Consider the following 16,524-nt stretch of genomic DNA (forward strand, 5'->3'; position numbering starts at 1 on the left):
ATTGTCAGAGTATACGAACTTCAAATAGCTGCAGCACTGCAAATATACTCCTTAATAATCAGGAATGTTTAAGAAAACTAATCCTGATTAATGTTCACATTAATAGAAATGTCTGCAATACGTGTTTCTAAAAGGAGATGAAAGTTCAATAAAAAATATATAAATCAACTGAATCTTTGTGCTCAGTTAATCTCATTGAGATTCAGATGTCAACAGGAGGATATCAAGAATCAATTATTCATACTGCAAAATACCAAAAATACCCCAATATATCAAAGGTGAAGGCTGTCTAATGTTAACATGTTGTATTAACAGTAGAGTGTTAAGAGATGAGTATCACAATAAGCTATTATGGCATATTGTGAAATGACCTATATGTTGTTTATGCTCGTGTTTGACAATTTCTCCCACTTCCCCACATGACACTTCTACAGTCCTAATTGCTTTACAGCAAATCCTCAAACACCCTCGCACTCAGTGCTTAACGGCTCGTTAACGCTGCTCATGCTTTTGCTCCGTCAGCTCCGAGTCTCTGCTCTTTCTCGTCTCCGGCCCTGGCAGCTACTAAAATAGGGAAGGCATGATTAGATGATGTTCGCCAGCTGTGACAAGAAGCCTCCCCCTGACACCACACTGTAAACCCGCTACTCCACCCCTCCTCTCCAGCCGAGTCACAAACCATACCACCACACCTATAAAGAAGTCAGTCCATCACTATATTTCTCAGTTTTCTAATTGTGTGGATGCCCTTTGAGTTCCTGTTTCTCTTTATTAAGTGTGCCTATGCCAAAAGGCACACTTATTACTATTTCTCGGATTTATTCTTCTTCTTATTATTATTATTTTCCTTTTTCCGCCTGAAATTTTACAGCGTAACTCGCCTCTCACCGCGATCTAATTCTGACTGCTCATCACCCTTTTTTCCAGGCGCCTGGCCCCTTTCCAGGTGGCGTGATTGGTAATGAAACGGATCTTCAGACCAAAGGTCGTGGATTCAATCCCACCTTGTTCAACATTTTTTTTTCACTACAAATTTATACACTATCACAGACCTGTAATTTATATTGCTAATTTATTACAATTCTGCAAAGTTTTATGATTTTAGCAGCTTTTCTAATATGGACCTCAGATTCTTGTCAACAGTCCATGGCAGAAATACATACAAGTACACAGCCTGATGAAGCAGACAGAAGCCCTACCTCTGATTGGTTCAGCATTTACACCTCTTATCACTACAAATCTCAGCCTCTTCTGCTGTTTTCATTAGAATTTTAAGCTTTTCCAGAAATTCTGCTGATTGAACTCTTTTCAGCAAAATATTCAGGATTTTAACCTCTTTTCTGCCCAAATTTTGCTTATTCACCTCTTCTGCAAAATCTTCAGCCTTTTCACCTCTTATTAGCACAAATCTCAGCTGTTTTCAGAAAAAAACTCTTTTCATCAGAAATTCTGCTGATTGAACTCTTTTCAGCAGAATTCTGCTCATTCACCTCTTTTCTGCAAAGTTTTCAGCCTTTTCACCTCTTATCAGCACAATTCTCAGCCGCTTCTGCTCATCTCATCACAATTGTCAGTCTCTCCACCTCATCTTTGTGGGAATCAGTTTGGCTCAGTGAAATGAGTAACTGCCTTTAGAACAGAAGGGCCAGGTTTGAATCCTGCTCAAGGCAATTGTTTTTTTCAAACTTTTTCAGCTTTTTTCAGCTGACATCTTCAGCGTTAAGGCATCCACACAGCATTTTCGCAGGAAATGCAAATTTTTCTAGTTGAAGTTATTAGATTGTGATATACATTAAATGCACTCTTTATAAACGCACATGAAAAATAAACTCTTGCCTATTTGTCCTCTTTGCCTCCTAAAAGTACATCTGTGTTTGTTCATTCCTTGATTTTGTTTTACAGAGAAAGAAATGTGAAAATCATTTTGTTCCTTCTATTTTCAACTTGTCTTCCAGTTTCATTCATGTGGGTTTTTTTAATGTTTGTTCTCTTTGGGAAAGCAACAACAAGACTTACGACGATCAGTCAACACTAACACATAAAACTATTCATGAAATGAAGGCAAATGATTGAAGTGAAACGATTCATACATTTTATTTTCCAATGAACACAAGTTTTTCTCAAACTGCTGTCTGTTATCCAACTCAAACCTGACTCTAAATTCAGGGAGTCATGTTAAAGCAAGCTCAGTTAAAGTTATTCAGCTTTCTTAAGTACTGCTAAATGGTGATTTCCATCAGTAATGATTCTTAACAGCATGAATTTGAATAAGACGTTGAAGCAAAGTTAATTTATTAGAATATTTTATTGTTTATTTGCCCCTGAATGAAGAAGATGAGGCTACTCTTGTCCAGGCTTAACTTAAGAAGCAGCTGAGTAGTTCTTCCACAAAAACCCAATCTGCATTTTCTTCTGTTATAGGCACAGCTCCTGCAGGTCTTTGCTCTGTGCTGTGAGGTTGGTCACGTCACTAAACAGATCTTCATGCTGCACCTCCAGTTTCTTAAACCTTTTCTCCAGTTCTTCTAATGTTTCTCATCATTCTTGTCTTGCAGCTCTTTGCTTTCTTCATGCATGTCCTTGTTCCTTTGTTGTTCATTTTCATGGATGGCTTGTCATCATCAGCAATTCTTCAAGTAAAGACTGCTCGTTTTTCTGAGATCGCTCCTGTCGTTGCTTCTCCTGCATTTCAGTATTTGCGCACTGGACTTTGTTGTACAGTTCTTGTAAATGGGTGTTTTTGGTCACCATTTCTTGGACTTTCCACTGCATATCTCTGCAATTTTTCTCCAGTTGCTGTTCCTCTTCCTCCAGTTCAGTGTTTCATTGTAAAATAGTCATAATTCTGTATTTTTCTTTTCAAAGTCTGGGAGGATTTGTCTTGGATCTTGCATAGCAGCTCTTGGGGTAAAACCTCCAGCTTGCTTCTTGTTTAAAAGTTGTGTATTTCTTCCCAGAGCTTCATTAAACATCACTTGCAAGCCTTCATTTTTTTTTCTCATCACTGTAATTTCTTGTATTTTTATCATTTCTGCACTTTTCTCCTCTTGCATTTGTTTCATCCTGTTCTCCAGGTCTTGTTTTTCCTTGCAACAATTTTTAAATGCTCTTCTGAGAGCTTTAAATTCACTTAAGTGAGCAGTGCTGGGGTGATCCCTTTGGCTTGAGTGATGTTGTCTCTGAGACATCTTGGTACCTCGATACAGTGACACTGTACAAGATCCAGATGTTTCCAAAGTCTTTTGTGGTCGATGCCGAATGTTTGACAGCTACGAACAAAGCTGTGAACAAACTGACGTGTTGCCTTTAAGTTTCTCTTGCTCGCTTATGAGTTATGAAGCTGTGTGATGCGCACAACTTCATAACAAAGCTCCTTAACAAAGTACTATTTGTTAAGGACTTTTATTTATTTATTTATTTATTTATTTATTTATTTATTTATTTATCTATTTATTTTATTTTTATTTATGTAATCCTTAGTTTATTTCATCATTTTATAATCTGCTTTCATTCAAATCTCTATAAAATCCTAGCGCTTCATTAATGTATCAGTCACTTGAAGTATTCTTTATTTTTTTACTCTTTATTAATTAAGAGCAGTATCCGGATTACAACCAGTAATACTGGACTCTTCACCATTTAGTGTTAGAACTGAAGAAGCATCTCACATGAGAGGTGAAACATTTTCAAGAAACTTAGTCGCTTTTTCTTTCCAAGTTCCTTAGGTTACTGTGTCCCGCATGACTGAGAACCTACACAGACAGGTCCTGGTAAGGAATGCAGTGAAATAGCTGCAGGTGGGCTACCATGGACAGTCTGGGTCATATTCTACAGATTTAAAGGTATCTTATCTTATCTTATCTTATCTTATCTTATCTTATCTTATCTTATCTTATCTTATCTTATCTTATCTTATCTTGACAACATTTGTGTTCTGTCTAAAAAGCACACTGATAACATGTGCTGACACAAAGACCGTTAACTTTGCCAAGTAACCTCAGTGTTCTGCCTCGTTGCACAATATTAATTGCACGTCTGTTTAAATGAAAGCAAGGATGAATGAATAAAAGTGCCCCTTTGCCTTTATAAACAGATCGTTGCATTCCTTTCACATCATTGTGCCCCACAAAAGAGGATAACTTCACATAAAAGCCTGACTGAGGGGAAATTTTTGCATGAATCACAGATTTCTGGATTGCAGTGTCAGCCACCTACCATCATGTTTTTCCTGAGATCATGTGATAAATAAGGGAGGACAAGGTTGGGGGGGGTAAGCACTGAGAAAAGCACTTGGACCACACAAGGCTAGCTGGACACAAGTGTGTGAGTGAGTAAACGCTGCTGCCAGTGGCCTGAAATTAAGGTAAGAAGGTGTTGTTTTTATTCACCTGTCATTTATTTGAAAAGGGAAAGACTGGCACCGATTCCAGTGTTTTAGTGTTGGACTGTGTTGTGTTGTGTATAAGACTTGTAAAAGTTTACTCTGCTTGGAACTGGAGTTTGTTTCGAATGAGAGCAACGTACACTGCTAAAAATCTTGAATTTTGCAGAACCTTCAATAAATAAAAAGGGATAAAGAGGCTTTCTTATCGTGTTATGCACATTCTGGCAACTCCAGTTAAAAAATTTAAGGAGTGCACTAAAAACACAATGCAAACAAATAAAAACAGGATCTAGAGTAAAGCTACCACTGCAACATGTGCTTTCTTTTTTCACAGAACTGAAAACTTCTAGTTTAACACCACACACTGTCCACATTTTTAAAAAAAAATGGCTTGTTTTTCTCCCTGCAGAGAGCATGCCATGAATATTAAGTATCAGTTACTACTAGATACTAGACAACATAAGATACTTCACATGGCAGATGACAACAAAGAGGTTTAATTTCCCCCAAAAGATCCTCTTTGTGCACACCAAGCAAACCTTTGGAGAGAAGCTCTAGTCTCAAGGATTTATCTTTGACAGTGCTTTAACCACTAAAGTTGTTAATGTTCGTAATCTAGCTGGAACTTGGAACTTGCAACCATGCACTTCAAACGGATTAGCACATTTCGACAGATTGGTGCAGAGAGCAGGCTTTTGTTATTTGCCCTAATAAAACCAATTTTTGATATACATCACCTAATTCTGAGTATAATACTTTTTCAAAATCTATGTGGGTGTAGATATACACGCATAGCATTGTTTACTACAATTCATCAAATGGTTACTAATCAGTATCAAGTGATAAAAGTTAGTTTTCCAAAAAATAAAAAAGAAGAAGAAGAAACAAAGTTTCAAACAGTTTTATGTAGCACTTTGACCTTCAGATCAATCTATTGACCTTGAAGGAGAGGTCAGAGATCAAATGTGACATGATACTTTAAATCTTTATATGGTACTTTCCATATGCTGACGATACACAGTTCACTTGTAAGAATCAAAATTTTTAAGTTATAAGACCTGCTGTCAATTTTTAACCAGTAAATCGTTCAGTTGACCTTGAAGACCTTGGTGGATGTAAGCCAAATTTTAATGCGTCCCTAACATGACCCCACTCTGCACCCCTACAAAGTTTTATCAGAATTCATTTAAAACTTCTTGAGCTATTGTGCTTACAGACATATTGTTGACCTTTAATTCTGAAATGTTAATGTCTTTAACTTGTTTGCATTTCCTCTTCTTTCATGTGACAGGTGAAAGCCAAATCTCAGTAAAATCGCAACACTGGTGCAAGTGCTATGATGAACCTGACAGAAGTTCATGGCGGGAGCCTTTTTAATGAAGCAAATGCATCTGACAATGTCACCCTGGCCACCCTGAACATACAGGGACCAATAAACAAGACCGTCAATATACTGACTGTCCTCAACCTTTTTATTGCCATGATATCCCTGGGCTGCACGATGGAGATTTTCAAAATTAAGGCCTATCTCTTCAAGCCAAAAGGAGTAGCCATTGCCCTGCTGTCCCAGTTCTGCATCATGCCCATTACCGCTTTCAGTCTTGCCAAAATCCTGCAGATGGAGCCCATAAAGGCAGTGACCGTGCTTATCTGTGGGTGCTGTCCCGGGGGAACCTTATCAAACATTTTTTCTCTTGTTGTGAAAGGCGACATGAACCTCAGGTAAGCTGATGCTCCTGTTTGCAGTAATTGCACTGCTTTTAAAGTAAATAATGCAGTGAGATACTTACAGTGCGATGATTTTCCTTCTTCACTTTATTGCCCTCCCAGCATTGTGATGACCACTTGCTCCAACATTGCAGCCCTGGGTCTGATGCCTTTGCTGCTGTATATCTTCTCTCAAGGCTTCACTGGATTGGAAAATGCCGTGCCGTACGCCGGCATCCTCACCGCTCTTGCTTTCACCCTGGTGCCTTGTGCTTTTGGCATCGCTATTAATCACTTCAAACCAAGCACCGCAGTGACGGTCAAAAAAGTGAGACTCCCACACTCAGACACATGCCATCGCATGACTAGATTTAAGCAGGTTTCACAGCAGATGTTCAGATTTATAAGAGCAGTTGTTCTTATAAATTGCTAAAAAATCGTTTCCGGTTTCAGGACTTTGAAAATGACCCAGCCAAAAAAAAAAAAAAGTCAGTTTATTATTTTCACCTGTGGTTTTTACACTGTGGCATGAAATATCTTCAAGTTGTGTTTACCAGAACTGATTTATTGCACGCAGTTTGGGTAATTTGCGGCTTACGTTACCGGCAGAGTTTGTAAAACAAGAAGGCTTTAGTGTTTCACTCCTAATCAAAACCAGTTCTTGACTACTGTAATCTGTTTTCTCTTTTTCAACAGGTTGGTCTCAGTATTTTGATCATCTCCAGCATCATTATTTGCATCCTGTCCTTCTATATTGTCAGAAATGTAATATGGATGATCCTCATGCCCGATGCTCTTATTGCAGCTTCACTGATGCCCCTGATTGGCTTTACACTGGGATATGTCATGTCTGTCTTATGCAGACTCAGTCCACAGTAAGTGAATACACACTAAGTGTTCTCCTTGACTCTGAAACAAGCAGGTTGTGCCTAAACTTTATGCTTCATGTTAAATCTAAACAGAGGCTCTCTGCAGTATATTCTGTTTCTCATACTGCACTGCTCTTGAACAATAGTCAGTGTTCTTGCACTGTTTATGCAAGAGGAAATAAGGCAGTTGATGTGTAAACTCTTACTGGAACTACTGCTGCGATGCAGTTTCAAAGAGAAAGCAGAACGTTTTTTTAAATATTGTCTTTCATGAATTGCTACTGTAAGCAGGTTTTATTTTTGCAATTTAAAATAATATTTTTGGTGGGGAAATGGCACCACAAGTGTACGCCTGCTACTAAACTGAAAGGTTCTCATGATGTTTCGTCCTGCTTGATAGCAGCCAGCAAAAGATGGATACACAGTGGCCATAAATGGATGGACATGGCCAGCACCAATGCTTAGGAAGGCTGTGGCATTTAAATGATGCTCAGTTGACACCATGAGGCCCAAAGAGTGCCAAGAAAATGTCACTCACACCATTACACCATCACGAGCAGTCTGAAACATTGATACAAGGCAGGATGGAATTGTGATACTGCCATCCCACTGCCACAGCAGAAGTCAAGACTTATCAGACCAGGTGTCGCTTTACCAATCTTATATTGTTCAGTTCATGCACCTGTGCAAAATGTAGTCTCAGTGTCCTGTTCGTAGCAGGCTGGAGAAGCATCCGTTGTAGTTTTTTGTTGCTGTAGCCCATCTGCTTCAAGCTTCAATGTGTTGTGGGGCCGGAGGGTCACTGTTGTCTTCCTATCGGCTTGGAGCATCAACGAAGGCATTTTACTGCCTGGATATTTTCTCTGTTAGACCATTCTCTGTAAACCCTGCAGATGGGTGTATTGAAACCAGTAGATCAGCAGTTTTAGAAATACTCAGACCAGCCTAACTGGCACCAGCAACCACACCACATTTAATGCTCAGCTTGATCTTCAGCAGGTTCTTATGACCATGTCGACATTCAATGTCATTTGCAGTGAACATGCGTACCTAATAATATGGCCTCCATGTATTAATAAAAGTATGTTATGTTTCTATTCTACACACGCACACACACGCACACACACATTACAATACATTTCCCAGATACACTACCTAATTTAACCATCCCCTTCTGTGAAAATAGTGCTGCTATGTGTCTTGAGTTTGTTTTAGAACTTAGATTTTATGCTATTTATTTATCCATAACTATTGTTGCAATTCATTGCTGCCTTTTTACTGCTCTATTTAAACAGATTCTTTTTAAACCATGTTGCTTATTGCACTGTAGAGGCTGGTGAGAAACAGTATTTCGTTTCAGGCTGGGTAACACCATACGAAATGACAATAAACTTGTTGAGTCTTCTTGAGTCTATTCAAAAGAAAAATGTGTATAGATGCAAAAAATGACTGTTTAGGGAATATTTAATTATATTTTTAGAAATCTTTAACTAAGCAACAGCACATAGATAAATTAACATTAGCTTCACCTCATCTAAACATATCAATAAAAAACTACTTCACACAACTGCAAAAAACAATCATAACCACATTTTTTACACTTTGCCAAAACTACTTGTGTTCTAATTACTAACCAATTTCTGCCCAGATTTGTGTTCACTCACATAAATAATTAACATATAAACAATTTACATATGAATGAGATGTTCAGTAGAACATATATTTTACAGCAGAGGAGGATTCAGCTCTCAAATTTAAAATATGTAGTCTCAAAAGTTAATAAAGAAAACTGCTTCACCTATTTTTAGATGCAGCAGGACCATCTCCATGGAGACTGGATGTCAAAACATCCAGCTGTGCGTTACAATCCTAAAGGTGGCCTTTCCTCTTGAGGTTATTGGGGCCATGTTTCTCTTCCCTCTGTTATACATCACATTCCAGTGCGCTGAGGTCTTTCTCTTCGCTCTGGGCTTCAGATGTTATCAAAGAGTCAAGCCACCAGCTGACGGTAAGTGTGACAGCTGCCTGCATGTTTTTCTGCAGCAAAGCTCCAAGGGGTCAGAGCAGATGCACTCACTCCACACTGTGATGTTCTGATCTGTTGAAAATGAGGTCAAACTAAATATTGTGTTACCCCTTTAATACACAGATACAGAAAAAGAGGAAGACCAGGTTGTTGATCCTCAAGACAAAGAGGCGAAGTGACCACTGATGATATTCCAGCGCTGGCGAAGGGTACAAGGAACAGATTCGTACATCAGAGAATAAAGCCACCCAATGCCCTTACTTTATAAATGTCATCTGCCCGTTCAAAGATCAGGGCTGCGACACTGAAGGACTCTGTGTGTGTGTGTGTGTGTGTGGTGGTGGTGGGGGGGTCTCTTCATTATTATATCTATCTATCTATCTATCTCTCTCTCTCTCTCTCTCTCTCTCTCTCAGATGTGACAATGAAAAAACTGTCCAACAGCCAACTGTAACACCTTAAATTATATTTAATTAAAATGACTGTGGGATATATACAGAGGAAACTTAAATCTTTTGGTTTTTACATATATTAAAATACCATTTTCACAAAAAAAATAAAATCCATTCATCAATCCCAAGGTAAACTCAATGGACCATCAAACAAAGTGAACACTTAACATTACACAATCTGTACACTTATTTTTTTGTGTTGATCTTCCCAACCACATTTACAGTGTCACATATAACGTGCCTGCAGTAGATTTCAAAGTGAAGCTGCAAAGTGAAAATACCTACTTTTTAAGGTTTCCATGAGCCGCAGAGGAAAAAAAACAACAAAAAAGCAAAAGAAGCCATGGCTGATCAACAGCATTTTGGGCACAAATAAATTAAATACACCTTTTAACTTCCCATTTAGAACGAAAACAGGAATTCCCAAGCAGCCTGAATAAATTAATAACAAAATATTTACCTGTGTACAAGTAATGTGTCTGGCAAAGCCACATATAATGTCACTAAGCAGTGGAGGCATTTTACTGACATTCATTTTTAAAATTTCACAAATTATAGATACCTGTGCATAGAAGTGGAAAGCTAAGGCATTGGGGGGAGGGGTATGAGTATTAAGAGGAGAATATATTTGGAGGAATGAAGTATGTTGAATGTACACCCTGAATTCAGCAGTGTGAACTCTTGGGGAAGGAGGGGGGACAAAGAATTTTATAATATACAGTGAGACTCGAAAAATGTAAGTTATGATTAATCAGAAAATCTTTCAAGATGATGCTGTGAGCTTACATAACATGGACAGCAATTTATTTGACTAGCCTTTGTGTATCATTGCGACCATGTTTCATGACTGGTGTGACGAGTGGTTAAAGAAAAGAAAAGCAAATAAGACAAATTACTTTATAGCTCCTAAGATGAGTTTGCGGCTTGGCCCAGTCAACTGAAACACAATAGACAATTTACCCCAACAGAACTGAATATAAACTCCCTCAGAAGTGCCTGCTCCTTTCTGCTTTGTTCAACATTTTCAAACTGAGTTTTAGATATTAGACATACATACATAGTGTGTGAAATGTCATGAAACTGTAAGCATGTATGTACATGTGAATCCTTTCTGTCTTCTCCTTTGCAATGGCCAGATGAACTCTTCTGACTGACCCACAGCTTCCCTCGGGGCCTCTGTAGTTGAGTTTATCTATGTTGACAGCTGTGGTGAGAAACTCCTGCTCATCATTACAGGTTAGTCGCAAAGCTGGTTGTTTTGGGTAAGTCCAAAGGCTGCAGCATGTTTCAAGCCTCCTTCAGCAATGGAATATCTGTGAAGGAAAGACAAAAGTTTGATTATTACAAAATTTAAGAAGTGTTTTAAATAAATACAAAGACATCTAAATAAATTTAGCTTCACCATCAGAGTAATCCATCTCAGAGTCCAGAGACAGGCTATGGTGGTCGCTTCCTCTAGACGGCCTTCTTTGTGATGAAGAGGTGCCTGCTGCAGCACCTGCGTGCTCCAAAGCCCAGGTAGAGGAAGAAGGAGATGAAGAGGATGAAGACGGTGGGACGGGATGGACCACAGCCATCTCAGACTGCTGCTGCTGCTGCTTGAGGGAAGAAGGCCTAGAGGGGCCAGCCTCTGGCGCTGTAGCATGCTGACCCTCCGACAGCACTATCTGAACTCGAGATTCTGAACTGAGAGCAGAAGCTCCACTGCTGCTCACGGCTTCCTCATATGAAGGTAGAGTCACCTGTACTCCCTCCACCATGATTGACACAGGCTGTCCTGACACACCCTGATCGCGTCTAGGTGTAGAGGACAAGAACACAGTCACATTTTTATCTAGTTTCCATACTCTGCACCCTTTGTTCGTGGTCAAATTCAGGGGAATCTTTGGGCAGACTTACCGATGGAGAGACTTAAGTTTTGGCTGAAGAAGCACAAACAGCACAACCAGAAGCAGGATAAAAGCCACCGAACAAGCTGTGGATGCCACTATGGATAAAGTTGGCATCCCCAGTGGCAAAGTCGGACTGTGGTCTGTGGGACAGACAAGCAGTTATATGGTTATCTGTGCAGATTTTTTTAATTATTAGCTGAAATCCATTTTCTTATCGTCACCTTGCTTCATAATGCAGCTTAGCTTCATTTGGCTGTCCCACTCCCCATACTGACAGGTAAGATATTTATAGTCTCCCTTGAGAATGTATCCTTCATTGCAGAAATACTCAATCACAGTGCCATGAGGAAGTCTTTGGCATGGGAAGGGGTGGCAGGTGAAGCCTCCGTTCTCTGGCTGATATGGACGCTGGCATACTGTTAAGGGTAGAAATAATAAATGAGTGATAGGATGACAGAACAGCAAAATCAAACGGAATTCTGAAATAACTGTTATACTGAGATAAAATGGGCAAACCATCACTATAAACACTGAAAAGAGTTGAGACCTAGCAGGACAGAGAAACTTTATTCCCATTATTCATAAATGCCTTGTTGTTGAAGGTGGTGAACAAATGATCTTGACAACAATTCTTACCTTACACCTAGCATTAACATGTCACTGGTGTTGTATGTAACAAGAAAATTACCATCACTGTGTATGCAGCGAGGAGACTCAGAGGACCAGTGTCCCAGTGTGGTGCAGGTGACAGTTCTGGGTCCATCCAGGAGGTAACCGGGATTGCAGGTATACTGTAGTGCTGTGCCAACTGGGAAGAAGCTCCTACTGGTGTCTGTCAGATTGGCTGAGCCATGCTGCACCATCGAGGGTCTTCTACAACCTTAAAAAGGAGATGATAAGGAAAATATAGTTGATAGCTGTAAACAGCTCAACTCCAGCAATAACTACAGGCTTTGTTCATAAAACATTTTCTAAGCTATAAAAATAGATGAAAGAATAAAATAGTTATAACAGATAAGAAAAGCCTTTTGATACAGTATGAACTGATGTATCAGCGAATCCCATTTTACCTTGCTCAATGATGCAGCTGACTGGCATTACAGTGTCCCATTTCCCATACTGACAAGTGATGAATTTATAGTCTCCCTTCAGAATATAGCCATCATCACAGAAATACTGAATCACAGTGCCATGAGAAAATCTTTTGCATGGAGAGGGGTGGCACGTGTAGCTACCATTTTTTGGCTGATATGGAGGCTGGCATACTGTCCATGAAAAAGAAAGAAATACGATAAATGTATAGAAACAGTAAGATGTGTTATGTCTTATCTTATTTTATCTGGAATAATAAAAATAAAAAAAATCATTTTCTTTTAAGGATACAATGCACCTAAGAATTAGGCAAATTAAGAATTGCTAGGAGGTTTGTCTTTACCATCACTGCGTATGCAGCGAGGAGGTTCAGAGGACCAGTCTCCCAGTTTGGTGCAGGTGAGGCTGGTGGGTCCAGCTGGCAGGTAACCAGGATCACAGCCATAATGTAGTACTGTGCCCACAGGGAACAAGCTCCTGTTGCTGTCTGTCAGATTAGCTGAGCCATGCTGCACCATGGAAGGTCTTATACACCCTAAAGAAGGTGGTGGCGGCAGGGGTAATTTATGTTATTCATTACATTTTTATTATTAAATACAAACACAAAATGCTTTACAAGAAATTGTAACAGATAAAGAGAAAATAAATATATTTGAATAAACACAATTAATTTGAAATTATGTCTTTCGAAGACTTTTTTTAATTGCAGGGCAAAATGTGCATATGATAACCAGAACATCTCCACAAATCCAAATCTCCCTGGCATTAATTTGCTGCACGCTCATGTTTAGCCGATGTGTTAAACTTTGAAGAGATGGGATCAATCTAAGGACTGACCAACCTTGGCTTACACAGCTGATTTCCATGGGGCCGTCCCATTCTCCATCTTGACATGTCAGGTAGTTATAGTCTCCGCTGAGCATGAAGCCCTCATTACAGAAGAACTCAATCACAGTGCCATGGGCGAACAGTCGACAAGGGGATGGGTGGCAGGTGTAGCCCCCGTTATCCGGTTTAGAGAGGGGGAGGCATGCTAAAGAGAGGAGAAAAAAAAGAAGAACAAAACAACTTATCTTTAAAAGTACTTATGCAGAAAAGTACTTGTGTAAAAAAATCTGGCTGAAAAAAATATTAGACAGCAAAGTGCAACATACATAAAACTTGAAAAGAACTGATGGTTTTTAAAAAAAGGGTTTAAATCATGAGATAAAGATGTTAGGTAAACTGCTCAAAACACATTAGCCACTCACTATTTTACAGATCATAAAGAAAGACAACAGTGGAGAGAATATCTTACCACCACTGCGTATACAGCGTGGAGGTTCAGAGGACCATCGTCCCACTGCGGTGCAGGTGAGGATGTTGGGTCCATCTGGGAGGTACCCGGGGTCACAGCTGTACTGCAATACTGTGCCCACAGGGAATGAGCCCCTGTTGGTTTCTGTGAGATTTACCCAGCTGTTCTGAACCATGTACGGCCTCACACATCCTGGGAAGAGAGGAAGAACTCAGAAGAATTTCTTTAAAACTGCTTTTTCAAGGCAACAAAGAGTTCAGATTGTTATTTCAGCTAATCTGAGGCGATCGTGACTCAAGTGTTGGCAGTTTGTCTTGTAATCGGAAGGTTGCCGGTTTGAGCCCCGGCTCGGACTGTCTCGGTCGTTGTGTCCTTGGGCAAGATACTTCACCTACCACCTACTGGTGATGGCCAGAGGGGCCGATGGCGCGATATGGCAGCCTCGCTTCTGTCAGTCTGCCCCAGGGCAGCTGTGGCTACAACTGTAGCTGCCTCCACCAGTGAGTGAATGTGAGAGTGACTGAATAGTGGCATTGTAAAGCGCTTTGAGGGTGTCGAAAAGTGCTATATAAATGCAATCCATTATTATTATTATTATTATTATTATTATAATAATCTCAAATCTAAAAGTAAACTACTGTATGAGGTAAGGCCGCTTCCAGACACACTTTTTCACACCTTTTTGCAATCTTACAAATCTAATTCAAGATGATCACATGAAAACTATTTTCTCTGGATTAACAAAAGAAACAGCTGGACATATTACAAAAGAGGGAGCCAAATGTTACAAAACAAACTGAATTATTCCTGCATGACTCACTGGTAATCCTGAACACTATTAAAAAGTACCTCATAATGATAAAGACTTTTTAACAAATATAAAGGACCTTATAAATGTAGAGCAGAAAGGCTTTTGTTCCAAGAGACTGACTAATCTCAGCTTTCCAGAAAATCAACGTGTCATTACAATCACTCTACTATGGAAGATACCACAACAACAGAGGCAAATTAGGAAAGGTCAGTGGATCACCAAAATCTGTTTAAGCTTTTCAAGACATTCACAATTTAATTAACATATTTATTAATTAACAAGTATCAATATATGATATATGATAACATCAGTCTATACGATCCATTTTTATTTATAAACCTCACCATGAAACTGAAAGGTATAGAGACGTCATGGCTGCCTTTTAATTAGCCATGTACGGGCAGACGTTAGAGGTAATTAATTGATTGCATCCCTGGTGTTATCCAGGTGAAACTTGTGGTGATCCTCTTCAGTGTTGATACATATGAAACCAAATTATTATTTTATTTATTGCCATCATGGCTTGATAACACTTTCATCTGAGGTATAATTGATTTTCTCCTCTTTTTTTAAAAAGACAACAAAAAACAACAACAACAAAAACACAGCTTTGTATCTTTTCCCTCCCGGTCTCAGACATGGCTGAACGGTAGCCATAGCCTCTTTGATTTAAGAAGCGTATACAGAGCCTTTTTAATGTTTCCAATGCAAATTCTTCAAATTGCCTAACAACTCAAGAGTTGAACTAGAAATTTAAGTATAATAATTATGTAGTTGAGCTATAAAGTTAATAGGTATGCTACACAGAGCTGCTTTATTAGGGCTACAACATAATACATCTGATGACATCTACTGTGTAGTAGATGGAGTAGGGCTACTGACTTCTAATATTCACCCATTCAATCTGTGTCTTGATAAACCTAATTTAATAAGTCTATTGTGAGAAAAAGATGTCAACATAGCAAATTCTGTCCCATACCTGACCCCTGCCCAGTGGACACTACAATCAGAAACAGCAGCAACAGGAAGGACCGTTTAGTGGCTGAGGTGTGGGCCCAAAAGGCTTTTGATATTGACTCTATCATTCCATTGCACATCTTCCCCTTCAGAGTCAATTCAACCTGGCAGAATCAGAAAATAACATTATTACAAAACTGTCGATACACAATGCTTTAAAGGTTATCCTCCACAGCCTCTATATACTGACACCTGCTTGGTGCAGGTACACTGCAGAGCTTGGGCAGCTGCCAGCGAAATGGGTGTGATTATGGGGAAGTGCTACAATGACAGCACTGTAAAGATATTGGTATTAGCATCTGGCAGAAGAGCATTAAACAGAGAGCAAAACCAAACACTCGCTTTCATGCGTTAAATATACACTATTTAAGAAGCAATTGCTTTATCTAAATACATACGACAGATAAAATATAACTACGGTGGTTCCGTCTCAGCGATTACACACCCATTTTCACTGTTTCGTTTTTAGCATTCGCAGCTCCCTTTAATAACGTTACAGGACACAAGGCCCGGACAAAAGATGTCATTTTTACACAAATAGTATAAAATGTTGATAAGTGGGTACCGCTTGTGCTATAGCCAATGAAAAAGTATTATCCGACAAAGTATATCATCTGATTTCATTGTTACTGTAGTTCAACATTTGCCGTTTTAGCTTGCTAATGCTAAATAGACAGAAACTGCTCACTTTTAAACGTTACTCACCACTAAAACACGGCCTCGAAACCTCCAACGTCGCACCCTCACAGAGCAGACATGAATAAGCAATATTCCAGCTACGCCGAAAGAATTTAATTCTACAACAGAAACAACAAAATATATGATTTAACGCGCCGAGCGTTACCGCCCCAGCTAAGCGCCAGCTAGCTCCAAGCTTGACCCGCTACGCTAGCTAGCCGCATTGATTGAAGCGTCAGCTGAGCCGCCTAGATTTCGTTCAGTAGCCATAGTAACAAATGTCCATAGCTACCCCATCA

The 16,524-nt window shown here is 39.4% G+C and overlaps 2 protein-coding genes across 4 annotated transcripts; one reads left to right on the forward strand and one right to left on the reverse strand.

The window, feature by feature from the left end:
* Positions 1 to 4,285: 4,285 nt before the first annotated feature.
* Positions 4,286 to 9,367, forward strand: LOC146647172 (hepatic sodium/bile acid cotransporter-like). The gene is made up of 6 exons (XM_085392452.1): positions 4,286 to 4,363; positions 5,676 to 6,106; positions 6,215 to 6,419; positions 6,788 to 6,966; positions 8,769 to 8,968; positions 9,110 to 9,367. Exons 2-6 carry the CDS (start codon positions 5,721 to 5,723, stop codon positions 9,163 to 9,165), a joined length of 1,026 nt encoding a protein of 341 aa, XP_085248578.1. The 5' UTR covers positions 4,286 to 4,363; positions 5,676 to 5,720; the 3' UTR covers positions 9,166 to 9,367.
* Positions 9,368 to 9,437: 70 nt separating this feature from the next.
* On the reverse strand, positions 9,438 to 16,436 carry LOC146647173 (sushi domain-containing protein 4-like). 3 transcript variants are annotated; one of them, XM_085392445.1, is made up of 11 exons: positions 16,253 to 16,435; positions 15,510 to 15,651; positions 13,720 to 13,911; positions 13,264 to 13,455; positions 12,766 to 12,957; positions 12,401 to 12,595; positions 12,019 to 12,210; positions 11,552 to 11,746; positions 11,338 to 11,470; positions 10,841 to 11,235; positions 9,438 to 10,751 (listed from the first exon to the last, which is right to left on the reverse strand). In XM_085392445.1, exons 2-11 carry the CDS (start codon positions 15,625 to 15,627, stop codon positions 10,726 to 10,728), a joined length of 1,830 nt encoding a protein of 609 aa, XP_085248571.1. In that variant the 5' UTR covers positions 15,628 to 15,651; positions 16,253 to 16,435; the 3' UTR covers positions 9,438 to 10,725. The 3 variants fall into 3 exon arrangements, with proteins under 3 accessions (XP_085248571.1, XP_085248572.1, XP_085248573.1); XM_085392446.1 differs by lacking the exon at positions 15,510 to 15,651 and having other exon boundaries at positions 16,253 to 16,436; XM_085392447.1 differs by lacking the exon at positions 12,401 to 12,595 and having other exon boundaries at positions 16,253 to 16,436.
* Positions 16,437 to 16,524: the final 88 nt, after the last annotated feature.

Source organism: Rhamphochromis longiceps, linkage group LG19 (genome assembly GCF_057381845.1).
Source record: "Rhamphochromis longiceps isolate RC_006_pf linkage group LG19, R_longiceps_female_GT1.1, whole genome shotgun sequence".
Classification (NCBI taxonomy): domain Eukaryota; kingdom Metazoa; phylum Chordata; class Actinopteri; order Cichliformes; family Cichlidae; genus Rhamphochromis; species Rhamphochromis longiceps.

Coding starts and splice junctions, on each gene's coding strand:
- LOC146647172 (XM_085392452.1), top strand. CDS start 5,721: ATGATGAACCTGACAGAAGTTCATGGCGGGAGCCTTTTTAATGAAGCA. Junction 6,107..6,214: donor AAAGGCGACATGAACCTCAG/GTAAGCTGATGC, acceptor TTGCCCTCCCAG/CATTGTGATGACCACTTGCT. Junction 6,967..8,768: donor TTATGCAGACTCAGTCCACA/GTAAGTGAATAC, acceptor ACCTATTTTTAG/ATGCAGCAGGACCATCTCCA.
- LOC146647173 (XM_085392445.1), bottom strand. CDS start 15,627: ATGTGCAATGGAATGATAGAGTCAATATCAAAAGCCTTTTGGGCCCAC. Junction 13,912..15,509: donor GTCCACTGGGCAGGGGTCAG/GTATGGGACAGA, acceptor CTCTCTTCCCAG/GATGTGTGAGGCCGTACATG. Junction 11,471..11,551: donor AAGCTGCATTATGAAGCAAG/GTGACGATAAGA, acceptor TCTGTCCCACAG/ACCACAGTCCGACTTTGCCA.